Below are 12,722 nucleotides of genomic sequence, written 5' to 3' on the forward strand. Positions count from 1 at the left end.
GTTTTTAAAGAAAAAGATTACAAAAATTGTTTGTAAAGAATTATAATTGGTGGATGTTCAGGGAGTTCTGAGTGCCTTTCAAGTAAGATAGTTTACTGATTTCTTTACCTTTTTGTTGGTTTGTGGCATCCAGATATACTTAGAAACATTTCTGCTTCTGGTTTTGCACACCTTGGCAGTTTGTGATCTCTGGCTGAGACAGGCATAAGAGTAGCTTCCTGAATGGCCTCCCAACTCCATTTTAGATCTCTTAGCCATAGTCACTCCACTTTGTTTTATTTCCTTTGTCAAATGTTAGTGCAAATGTATAGGGGTGAATAACACCAACACAACCAAAATGGCATTTCAAGCTTGGGTACATGGAATAAAAATGGTATCGTTGAAGAACTAAGAAAGTAAGGGGGCAGTGAGAGTTTTGTGAGAGAAGATGAGATGTTTAGCTGTGCAGTTGCATCTGAAGGTTTGTAGAGAAATATCAGGCATCCAGTTGGGGCTGTTGTCTTAGAGCTTCGCAGGGAAGACAGGTGGGAAATGATGCAGGAAGTGGCAGAGGGAGCTGGTGAGAGGAGCATGTTTGGGTCAAATGTGGCTTCTGGTCAAGGGACCAAGGCTCCCCTCTCCTGGGAAAAATCTCTCCCAACTCATTTCTTCCATAGTTGATGATACAGCAAGAGTGCACTCCCTGCATGTTACTCACCATGTGGGCTGGTGAGAGAGCAGCTGGCCCTTTTGGATGGATGGGTGTAGAAGGGGGCACATTCTGGGGGTGCCCTTGGACCCTCAGGTCAGCCTTGTGGATGTAGCCTGGGCCTGGGCTTGGCCTCTCAATGCACAGATGTGGGGAGGACCCAGGCCTGACCCTCAGGCTGGCACCTGAGTTGAACTCAGCTGCTTTGGTAGGGGGCCCTATACCACCGGCCCTTGAAATGATGGCGGGTGGGACTCTGTACTCTACAGGCTTGTGTGGTATCTCCTATGAGACACACTAAAGCACTGGAAGAAGCACTGATGCTGTCTCAGACGAGTCACAGCTTTTCTGTCCCAGAGGGATTTCCTGTTCAGAGTGTCAGAAGGTGGGTTCATTGGTTTTTCTCCCCCTCCTCCTTTACTTTTTTAAATTACCACAGCATCATAGGTTGCTGAATGAGGTATGAAACTTCCAAAAGGAAATTATAGATCTTCGTTTGTGAAGCTGCTTTTCAATTATACCCAATTTCTATTGTTTTAGTAAGCTACAAGGTATCAGCTTTTACTTGATGAAAACATACAATGTATCGTCTTCTTAAAGAGTTCCCATCTTTGTAGCTGAACTTTTTTGAGAAAAAAGAAATGCCGTTAACTGAACTTGGCTTATTGCTCCTGTTCTCTGCCAGTTCTCTTTTTTCTGCAGCCCGAAAGGCTTCCCTTACAGTCTGGAGCTGTCTGCCAAACTCAGATTTGTTTCTCCGTCTTTGTGGTAGGTCTGCCCCAGCGAAGGTGATCAAGCCTTGTTCACTGAATAAATGGTGGCTTAAAAGGTGGAGCTCTGCCGTTTCCATGGAGCCTGCATGTACATGCTATAACTTTATTTGAAAATGGGCCTCTGCCGGTCCCCTTTGCCTCATGGTGATTTGGATTACAGACTTACCTTCCCTCGGTCCTGAAGTAGTTGTCAAGCCCTCTAGTCTCTGAAAGAGTTTTTTTTTTTTAAACTCATCTTCAGTTCTTGTGATATGTAGTGTGGTATGTTGGGCATAATAGGTGATCTGTGGAAATATTGTGTTTTTAATATTCTTTTAAAAATTTAGGTAGTATTTTAACACGAAATTAAAGGTTAAATGTAATCAATTATGAAATATTTTAAAGTTGTGGGAAACAGTGAATTTACAACTCATTTCTCTCTGCTGTTCCATAGCAGAGGCTGTCTGAATTCATTTATGGGTGAATTTTTGCCTCCATGTATAAATTCTGGTGGTCCATTCCTCTGTCTCTCTCACTTCTGTCTTTGGTTATAAAGCCCTTTCTTAGGCTTCAAACTCATCTCTGGGGCCTGCTCAGGAGGGAGGGCTTTTCCCACCTCCCACCTCTTACCAACTGCCCTGTTGGAGAACTATTTTTATTTCCAATGTTTAGTAGATCTGTTTCTGAAATCCCTGAAAGATTAGGTGTAATATCCAGATTTTGGCTAAAAGTGGAGCCATAATTCCTGGCTGGAGCCATAATTCCTGGCTGCAAAACATCATTTCCTGGGAGGGGAAAGGTCGATGCAAGCTTCTTTTCATGCTTCTGTTCAAGAAAGGGATTTACTTCTCTTCCAAGGAGCTGAAGCTGTGTTACTCGGTTTCCATGGTAATTGTTTAAAGTCAGTTTTGTCTTCTGGCCTCCGGTCCAATAAAGCAGATGCTGAGAAGCCACCACCTTTGGCGCGACCGTCAGGTGCGCGTCCTGTTGCCTGGAAGGCGGCAAGGGCGCTGGGCGTCCGCGGGCCTCCGGGGCGGTGGCACTCACGCCCGGTTCCTTTCCTCCCTGCAGAGCTGAAGCACGAGATCCACGTGTGGCGCCTCACCGCGCAGCGCATCAGCCCCGCCAGCCGCGAGGAGACGGCCGTGCGCCGCCTGCTGCTGGCCAAGGTGCAGGCGCTGGAGCACCTGCTGGCGCGCAGGCTGCGCACCTTCCACAGGTGAGGGCCCCGCTCAGGCCACGTCCCGCGAACGGCGCCTCTCCTCCCCGCGGGTGTGCCCACCGCGGGATTGCACGGAGAACCCAGCCCACCTCCGCAGCCGCGGCCCAGCCCACCTCCACAGCCGCGGCCCGCAGATACCGCAGGATGCACGCATCGAGCTCTCCAGAGCTTTCCTTGGCACTATAAAACATTACACCAGACTGCGGGTAATGAGGATTTTTAGGTCTATTCACTGTGCTAAACCTTATATGGTGCATTATTTTATCTAATCCTCATACTGGCTTTATATGTCTTAAACACCTGTTTAAGGACGAGAAAACCGAGGCTCAGAGAGTTTATGCAACTTACCCAGCGTTATATAGCCGTAACAACTTCGCAGTCTCACCTCAACACATCACAATTTTTGCATGATGAGAATTTTAAAAATTAACATAACACATTAATCTAACAGAATAATGTCCTAGTTTATTTTCAGGGAGCTCAAACAATACAAAAATCCCACTGAATTCATTTCCTGGCGTTAGGGTTCACTCAAAGCTGAGATGTAAAGGTTAGCAATAAATTGGTGAGTCTTTCCTTGCCCAGTAGATTGAGGTGCTGAGTTTCAGTTGGTGTTTGCTCTGGAAACTGACAGAGAAACAAACACCTGTCAGCCTAGGTCTGTGGAGTGTCCCTAGGAGAGAGCTGGGAATGAGAAGGTAACCAAAAGAAGGGAGATGGGAAACACTGTAGGAGAAATCAGGAATAATCTTCCATCTTGCAGTTTACTGGGGTCCTTGGGCACTGCCATCTCATTTCTATTCAAGTGACAACAAGGCCAAAGCAAGCACCAGGAAGTGCCTGCTGTCTGGGAAGTGCAGCCAGAGGGACGGAGAGCCATCTCCAGTGTTTCCTGGGTCCCCAGGTCCCAGGTCCATCTAGTGATGCCGAGAAGCAAGACCTGCCTTCCTCAGGCTGCAACAGACATGGATGAATCTTAAAAGGAGAAAAATTCTGTGAATTAAAAAATGTGGGAGAAAATTGCCCCAAATGTATTTAATGCCCTTTAAGTTTCAGCATGCTTCATCTGGCCTAGAGAGGCACACTCAGTATATCTGAGCATCAAGATGGGTTACTGAAAGTGAGGAAGCTCCCGGGTCTTACTTCATTTCACTGCTTTTCCTTAGCTCACCTAGATCCATTGCAGAACCACAGAATGGGAGTTAGAAGAGCTCTCAGGGTGGCGCGCCCCCCTCCTCCATTTTCCAGATGAGGAAACCAGGGCCCAGAGAGGGAGGGTGGCCTCCCAAGGTGACACAGTCACTGAGGGTCAGGTCAGAATGAGGGCTGTCTAGGGCAAGGCTAGCCCTGCAGCATTGTTTCTCCTTTTTCTTGTGAAATGTTATTCCAGGAACTGTTTGAGTGGGGTCTGCTGTGATTTCTTTTAGCCTCAGACTGGCTGGTGGCCAGTCCCCTTTGATATTACGTGTGACGGGGAGTGCCAATGAAGACAGAACTCTCCTCTGCGCACCTTCTGCTCCCTGGTTGGTGAGGGAATGAGCAGATGAGAGGTGGAGTGAGGAGCAGGGCTTGAAAAGAAGATGGGTTGGAACCACTGAGGGCAACCAGTGAACGGAGGGAAGGAGCAGACATAAACCTTCTGCCCAGCTGATGAAAATTACCATTAAAGAAAATGGCATTTCCCCCCATTCTTCCTTCAGTTAGTTGTAAAAGTAACACATCCTCATTTTGAAAAAAATTCAGAAAAAAATGGAAAAGTATAAAGAAGAGAATGAAAGTGACTTGCCATCATACTCCTAGAGATGACGTCTGCTTATGCTTTGGCAAATATCCTTCATGATATTTTCTGCCCTTGGGCTCAGGTGTAAATTCTATCTTCAAATACACGTCACTAAAACACTTAAGATCATTTTGTGCATCGTTTTGTAAATTAACATTTTCTTTGGAAATACACAGTGAGCCTCTTTCCCTATGAATAAACATAGACCCACCAGTCACTGCTTACAGCTGTGTTGAATTCCATTATGTGGCTGTACCACACTTTGTTTAGTGGATCATCTATCAATGGGCATCTTTCTCATTGCTAACTTTGCTACTACTAAAATGTTTCAATGTCATCATTATAGTTGATATGAACATTTTATATGACTATAGAATTATTTTCTTAGACTCAATTCCTAAAAAATAGCATTGCTGGACACAGAGCATACACATTTTTAAGGATTTTTACAGGTTGAGAAATTGCCTGCTAGAGAAGTTGCACAGGAACTTATCTGCATGTAAGTCTTACAGTGGGTTTCCTTCATCTTTTTGATCTTTGAACCCTGAAGACAGGGAAAGAGCCTTCTATCATTTTAATTTGCATTTATTTGATCACAAGTAAGGTTGAAGAACTTTTCATGTACTTCTTGGTCTTGTCTTTTTCCTCTTGTGGATTGTCTACTTTCCATTGGTATATTCATATTTTTAATTGCAAATATTATTGATGGAATAAAATTCTTAATCCTTTATCCTATAAATTAAAAAATTTTTCCTAGTTTGGCATTTATCTTTTAAACTTTTAAGGTTTTTTTTTAAACTTGGTTTTTATAGATTCATCCTTTCCTTTTTGGTTCCTGGTTTTGCTCTAATGTTACAGAAACCTTGCCCAGCAAAAACTAACTACAACAATAATCACCCATATTTTCTTTAAGTCCTTTCCTTTGGCCTTTTCTTCTTCCCTCCATCCTTCCCCTCTGTCCCTCCTTCCCTTCTTTCCTTCCTTCCTTCCTTCTATACATCCATCGCTCCCTCCATCCATCCATCCCTCCCTCCATCCATCCATCCTTCCATCCATCCATCCATCCTTCCATCCACCCCAACATCTATCCATTCATCCATCCACCCCCCAACCATCCATCCATCCATCCATCCATCCATCCATCCATTTAGTTGTTTGGCTGGTTTTCTTTTCCTACTAGGGGAACCATCTTGCTGTTTTGAAATCGATATTCCTGTGACTTTTGGGGAACTTTGCATGTTCTGTTGTGGTTTGTGGAATTATAGTCTCTAGCAGAAGGGGCTCCCCAAACCAGCACGTGCTGTCCCTTGAGTCCCAGGCCTACAGCCCTCCCGGTAGGAAGGGCCCAGAATCAAGCTCTTGTGCTCATGATGTATCCTAAATAAAGTGGGCAAGCTTTATGTCTCTGTCAGTTTTTAATCCCTGAAGTGACTACCAGGAGAACATTATCTGATTTTACTTTAAAACAAATTAAAATTTTTTCTCTTAATATTGAGTTGTGTAAAGAAGAAAGTAAATAAAAATGACTCATAATCTCAATATCTGTATATCCCTATTATTATTTTTAGCATGAAATTTTTAAATTCACCCAGAATTTAGCTGGAATTTGTAGTGTTTGAAGTAGGGATTAGATTAACGGATTTTTTCCTGAATGGTTAGCCAATTTGCCTCATACCATTTATTATAAAAGCTATTTTCCACTGATTCAAATACCAAAATTTATACTATATTTCATTTCAAAATGTGTTTATATTTGTTTTTAGATTCTCTCTGCTTTCTGGTAGATCACTGAATTCCCGCACCACTTTTCCACTGTTTTATTAATTGTAGGGAAAACATTGTATCTTTCTAAAGTAGAACACAGGACATACCTCTGATTACAAAAATCCCAGTAATCTTTCACGTTTGTCTTTAAGCCTTTACATTTTCTTTCATTGGATCTTACACATTTATTATTAACTTTATTGCTTGGTATTTAATGAATTTTGGCTCCAAAATGGGATGTTTTCCCATCATATTTTCAACTAGGTCATTGCTGGCACATAGGAAAGCTATTGATTTTTGTATATTTCTCTGGTATCCTGATACCTAACTGGATTCTTTTGATGGATCTCTTTTGTGTTTTCATTTGGCTCTATTAGGAAAAACAAAAGCCCTCTTTCCTCAGTTTGTTGTGAAAGCCTGTTCCTAATTATTTAAGGACACTTTCCTCATGTTTTGGATAACAATAAATGAAAGCACTTGAACTCAGAAAGAATTAAGACTATTTTTGGAGAGGCTCTAGGATCTCAAATTGAGCTTGATCACAGTTGAAATTCTCGGTGCATCTTATCATGAAGGATAGGGCAACGTCAGATTTTACTTTAAGGTCCAAGGCACGATGCATCATTCAAGCGGACTTTGTGACAGTGTTGCTGAGCTCTCCACTTCCAGTGGAGAGGATATGGGACAGTTTCTGCATAGTCTCCTCTTAGTCCTCTGTATAAGCAGTGTCATCTTCGATGCCGTCAAGGCGACGAGTCTTTCATGATACATTAGTGCAGAAATCCATTAAAGCCAAGTTTCAGAGCAGTAGGATGGGCTTTGCTTTACTGACAATGTATCCAAGCTACATCCCTTTATGAAACGGGTTTTAGTTGGCCAGGGCTACTAAAACACATGCCTCGGTGTGGTTTGTTAAACAACAGGAATTTTTTGTCTCACAGTTTTGGAGAAGTCTGAAATCAAGGTGTCAGCTGGGTCTGACCTCTGTAGCATTCCAGTGGTGCTTTGCTGGCCATCTGTAACTCAGTCCCTGCCTCCACCACATGCTCCTTCTCTCCCTCTTCTTCTGCTGTGTCAATTTTCCTCTGCTATAAGGGCTCCAGTCACGTCGGAGTAGGGCTCACCCTGATCCAGTTCAGCCCCATCCGACATAGCAGCCTCTTCAAAGGTCCCGTTTACAAATGGCTCACATCCACAGGACTGGGCCTCAGGACTTGATCATGTCTTTCTGGGGCACACAATTCAATCCATAACAAATAGAAAGGTTTAAAATGTTGAGAATGAATAGCTACTAGCATTTTAATTTTTCTTAGATTTTAATTTAATTTTTAATGACAAGTGACACATGGAATTGAGTCTCAATTCAGGAAACTTTTAGATAATCAAAGGCAGGACTTGTAATGTAAAAGGCAGTGCCCAGGTTACAGGGGCTGTGCTGGAAGTGCTGCTGATTGCTGCCCGTGACCCTCACTGGGTGGGGTGACCCCATTAACCTCACTGGACAGTATGACCCCTTGAGCCTCACTGAGTGTTCTGACCCTATGAACCTCACTAAGTGATGTGACCCTGTGAATCCCACTGGACAATATGAACTTGTGAACCTCACTGGGTTGCATGACCCTATGAACCTCACTGGTGGTCTGACCCCATGAAACTCCCTGGGTGATGTGACCCTGTAAATCTTAACTGGACAGCCTGACCCCAAGAGCCTCCATGGGTGGTTTGACCCCATGAACTGCACTGGGTGGCAAAACCAGGGAATAATGGTCTCTCTTTTTCTCTTTTAGACAAATTTCAGAAGAAGATAAAAACTGGGAGATCAAAATCCAGGAGCTAGAAAAAAAGGTATTACATTTTCTTTTGCTAGAAAAAAAGATATTGCATTTATTTTTCCTCAGGATTTCTGATTCCCCTTTTGGGGAAGAAGATGACTCGTTTTCTTTATTTCACCTGAAGTTACAATGGAAAATAATTTTCCTTTTTCTTCCTTTAGTTGATACAAGGCATGACTTATTTTTATGAGTTAATGGGGAAAATGATTTTCCAAACGTCATAGGTCTATATTGTCAGGAAATAGAAGTTAAAATGTTTGCATTCCCTTTGAGATGCTACTCAGGCACGCACTCATGAGATGCTACAGAACATCTCCTAGGGCCTGCTGTACTCCCCATGTTTCCAGAAGGCAGGTCTGTGACCCATTTGGATGATGAGGGAATGGAGGCTGAGCCAGGTGAGGCTACCTGTGCAAGGTCAAGATGCTTCAAGGGACAGAGATGGGATTTTTGCACCTTCCATCATGCAACTCTGGCTCTTTAGGCAAAGTTTGTTTGCATTCTTTTGCTCATTTTCCCACAGTAGTGGAATTTCTCAGCTCACTAGCAGACACATAGAGTCCACTGCCCCACCAAGAGAGTTCTGCAGAGGATCTGCTAGCAGTCATTTATACCTGAGTGAAATTTCAATATACTGTGGCTTCTCTTCCAGGGAGAGATTGAATACCCACTTTCTAGTTATGAAGGGGAAATTTTGTCCTTCTGGTGGGTGATGTGTTCTTTGGAGGGTCTGGGCTATGGGCTCTCTCTCTTTCCATTCTCTCTCATGTCAGGTGGACAGCCCTGCTTTCCTAGGCTGTCATTTGGCTGTGAGGAGAGAACAGATTACTGCCTGAGTCTCTCCCTGTGAACCTGGAGGGAGGGAGAGGGAGAACCAATGGGGGTGGCAGTTTCCCTTTGTGGCATCTGAAAATTCTCACTGTGACAACCGCAGATAGTCAAAAGGAGCAAATTTGACAGACACCCAAAAGAACAAATAAACACAAACTTTGGGTCGCCTCCACTTAGAGCAGCTGGGCGATGCTGGAAAGTTGTGTGACCTTTCTTGTCCTCCGTTTCCCATCTCTGGCCTGGCAGTGATAACACCCACTTTCCATGGTAAGGGTGACTGAATTCACGGATGCTTGCGTGTCCCCCACCAGCCCCGTGAGGGTCTCATTCCTCATCTTGGGCACTTCTGGGTTTCCCACCATGCCCCTTTCCTCGTAATTCTCTGTCACACAATCATCCAGCAAACAGGACTCCCTCAGAGGCGGGAAGGGGAGGACGGGTGAGGTCTGGCTGAGCCCTGAGACTTTGCCGTGGGCCGAGGAAGAGTGGGTTCACTGACACGATGGAGGGCAGCTCCATGGCCTGTGCACGGAGATGAGACCCCACAGCAAGTTGATGCCACAAGGAGGAATCCCTTTGGATTTTTGATGGCAGAGAAACCAAGAAACAAAAAGTATATCGAGAGAGACATGGCCGGTGTGGCTGCATTTAATAAGAGAAGCAGCAATGGCTGGTCTTTTGCACAGAGGGTTCAAGCTGTCTATGGAAGACCTGTTTGGGGGGCAGGTGGTCTCTACCCCTTTGCTGCACCCTCTGGGTCATCATTTCCCTCTCCAGCCCCAGTCTACGGGGCCCAGGGCCCACCCTCGGGGAGCTCCTGGGGGAAAGAGGACCTGGCTCCCTTCTCACCCACATAGTTCAGGCCCAAGGGAAGAAGGAGCAGTGACTCTGGAGTAACTGAAGAGACTGCAGGGGACAGTTTGCCTTCTGCCCCATCACTGGACCCAGGGACTGGGCAGTTTCCCACATGTTGTTTTTCAAACTGCTTTCCCATGTCCTGTGAGATTTGCATGTAGGAACTCAATAAGGGCATTTCACAGGCATGAGGTTATTATGAAAACACCTTGTCCCCACCAAGAATGCTGTTCTGCATAATAGGAAAGGGAAAACAGGACTAAAACTATATGACCATAAAATATTTGTAGAAATACATATGTTTTGAGGGGCTGGGTCACTGGAAGTTATTTATATTCTCTAGTGGCACTGTCAACATCTCACACAAAGCTGGGATTAGGGCTTCGGCTCTACCCAAGGGAAGGGAAGAGTGTAACATTCTCTGGGTTATAGTGACCAGGAATTATTCAGCCCATTTTAAATTTATTGTGTTTAGTTTTCATAAAGATTTTGAATGAGGTAACCTTGCATCTGTACATTTTTCCTTTTAATAGATTACCTTTTTATTGTTTTTCAAGTTCAGAATTTTATATTTTTAGTAAAGCAGAAATTTGTAGTCGTGTGGGATAGTGACCAGGTGGCAGAAATCGGAAGACTGTCCTGGGCACATCAGTTTGCTTTTCTCTGTTGCAGCATAGGATATCGGACAGGATCCTGCTCATTAAGTGCTTGATGGTGTTGGGATTTGTGATCTTCATGTTCTTTCTGAATTCATTTGTTCCTGGCATTCATCTTGATCTCGGTGAGTCCTGTTGTGCATTGGCTTTTGTTGATGCGCTTTGCAGTCAGCCTCACAGTCTGGATGGGAAAGTTTCAGAGCAGTTCTCCCAGAGATTGACTCTGCTTGGCAGCAGCTGGGCAGCCAGGAGGCCAGTGAGGGCCGAGACGGAGGGGAAGGCCCTGATGGAGACATGGAAGCCTTCTGCACTGCCTCCCTATTTGTTTCATGGCCTTCCTGAGAAAGAAGAAGACAGAGAGCAAGAGGGAAGAGAGAGTGTGAAAGAGGTTGAGAGACAGAAAGACATTAACAGACAGAAATTAAGACAGAGAAATTGAGAGAGAGAGAGAGAGAGAGGTGATCACAAATGCACCTGCAGCCTCTGCAGCCTCAGGGTTAGGCCCTCTGCCCCTCAAGGGTTAACTCTAGAAGGACAGAGAGTCTACACTGTCCTGGATAACCAGATCTGGGAGCTGCTCCCCAAGGAGCACCCCAGAAGAGCCAGGAAGGACTGGCGATGCTGCAGTGCAGTCAGTTCTTCCTTCTGTGCAGCTCAGGAGGACGTGAGGAGAGCTGCTCCTGCAAGCGGCTGCGGATCACCACCAGCTCCACACAGGGCCCCTCCTAACCGGGCCGCACCCGGATCCTCTAGCTCCTCCCGCGTGCTCCACACGGTGGTTTCCGACCTCTCCATCACCAGAGCCTGAGTGGAGGTGGGGCGGGGGCAAGCCCCCACCGTGGCCTTGCCTCCTTCAGCATCCTCTCTCTGCCTTCGCTCCATTTCAGATTAAACTCATGCATTTTTCTAATACCCAGTATCCTTCATAGTTCCCATTTAGCATACATTTTTAAAAGTAATGTAACAATTATGTTTGTTAGTATACTTATTAAAACAAAATCAAAACCACTCTCCAAAACCACCCCATATGAAAGTAGCGGTTTATGGCAAAGAGAAACTTCAAGTGGTGTCAAGGACTACTTTCTTTAAACAAAGGTTTCCCCGTGGTTTTCTTTCAAAAATGCCTGCTGCTAAGATATTTACCATACCTAAAAAGGTAAGATCTTGATTCACTGCAACCCTTGAAGACCATAACTGCTGTAGAGTACAACTTCTCTTAACTTTGTAAAACAGATGATAATGAGGGCAAGCTTCAGTTAGTTATTTGCATCACATCATTGCTTCTTTGGTTCCTTGGCTACCATTAGAAATCCTTATAAATCGGAGCTTCCCTTTTCTGTCATACGTAGGAAGTCATCTTCCTGCCGTTCTTGCTTGTAACACATGATGTGTATAATTTTGACTGGGTGTTCAGCTTTATGTCAAATGTTCCCATGCTTTCAGAATTCATTTCCCTAAATAATCTCATATCCAGTTTGCAAGGTGTCCTTTACTTGATTTAGAGCTGTTACAAAGGCTTCTACACAACTGAGAGTTGTTCTACATAAAATCATGATGAAGTAATGAGGAATGCAATGGCAAGGGTGTTTAAAATGCAATACATTTTAATTATGTTTGGTGAATTACATTTAAAAATTATTGTTGCACTGTAATTATTTTTAATCACACTCCAGATATATTGTAATTTAAACATAAACCTTTAGTCATGACACAAATGATTGGTAGTCACCATTGGTAATTAAACAAATAAAGTCATACTGGTGTTTTGTTGACAGAGGAATTCCATTTGAAAATTCATATGGGTATTCACAGATCATTTTGTTTTTAATTTCATTTGAGATCCCACTTGAAATGAACATAATGAACATTTTAGATACTAAACATATATGGAGGGTTGTGTATAATTTTGTCAGCATTTGGCAATAGTTTTGGTATTAAGAACAATACTTTTAAAATTTAAAGCTAGATCTTTGGCAATTTGGACTTTTTAAAAATCTTGAGTTCTGTGAAACTTCATTTCCCCTGGGAAGTGTTTGTTTTTTTTAACTGAGATACTACGTCTCTTTTTGCATAGTTGTTGCATCTGTAATTGAGGGCTTATTTCTTGTCTTTTTCTTTTTTTTGTATTTATCACTTTTTTTTTATTGTGGAATATAACATATATACAGAGAAGTGATAACTTTCCAAGTGCAATTTAACAAGTAGTTAGAGAGCACATTTCAAAGAATGTTATGGGTTACAGATCCAGTTTCAGTTATTTCCTTATTGCGAAATATAAAATATATGCAACATGGTGATAACTTTCAAAATATGATTTAACAAGAATTATATAGGAAATTACC

The 12,722-nt window shown here is 43.5% G+C and overlaps 1 protein-coding gene across 1 annotated transcript in view; it reads left to right on the top strand.

Annotated features, from left to right (window-relative positions):
- The window catches only part of OCA2 (OCA2 melanosomal transmembrane protein), a 386,050-nt gene that overhangs the window by 185,846 nt on the left and 187,482 nt on the right, over window positions 1–12,722 (top strand). Inside the window, exons 16-18 of the mRNA XM_037832810.1 lie at window positions 2,512–2,659; window positions 7,994–8,051; window positions 10,397–10,505. Coding sequence (XP_037688738.1) covers window positions 2,512–2,659; window positions 7,994–8,051; window positions 10,397–10,505 — 315 coding nt within the window. The remainder of the gene's footprint in view (window positions 1–2,511; window positions 2,660–7,993; window positions 8,052–10,396; window positions 10,506–12,722) is intronic.

Source organism: Choloepus didactylus, chromosome 4 (genome assembly GCF_015220235.1).
Source record: "Choloepus didactylus isolate mChoDid1 chromosome 4, mChoDid1.pri, whole genome shotgun sequence".
NCBI classification, from domain to species: domain Eukaryota; kingdom Metazoa; phylum Chordata; class Mammalia; order Pilosa; family Megalonychidae; genus Choloepus; species Choloepus didactylus.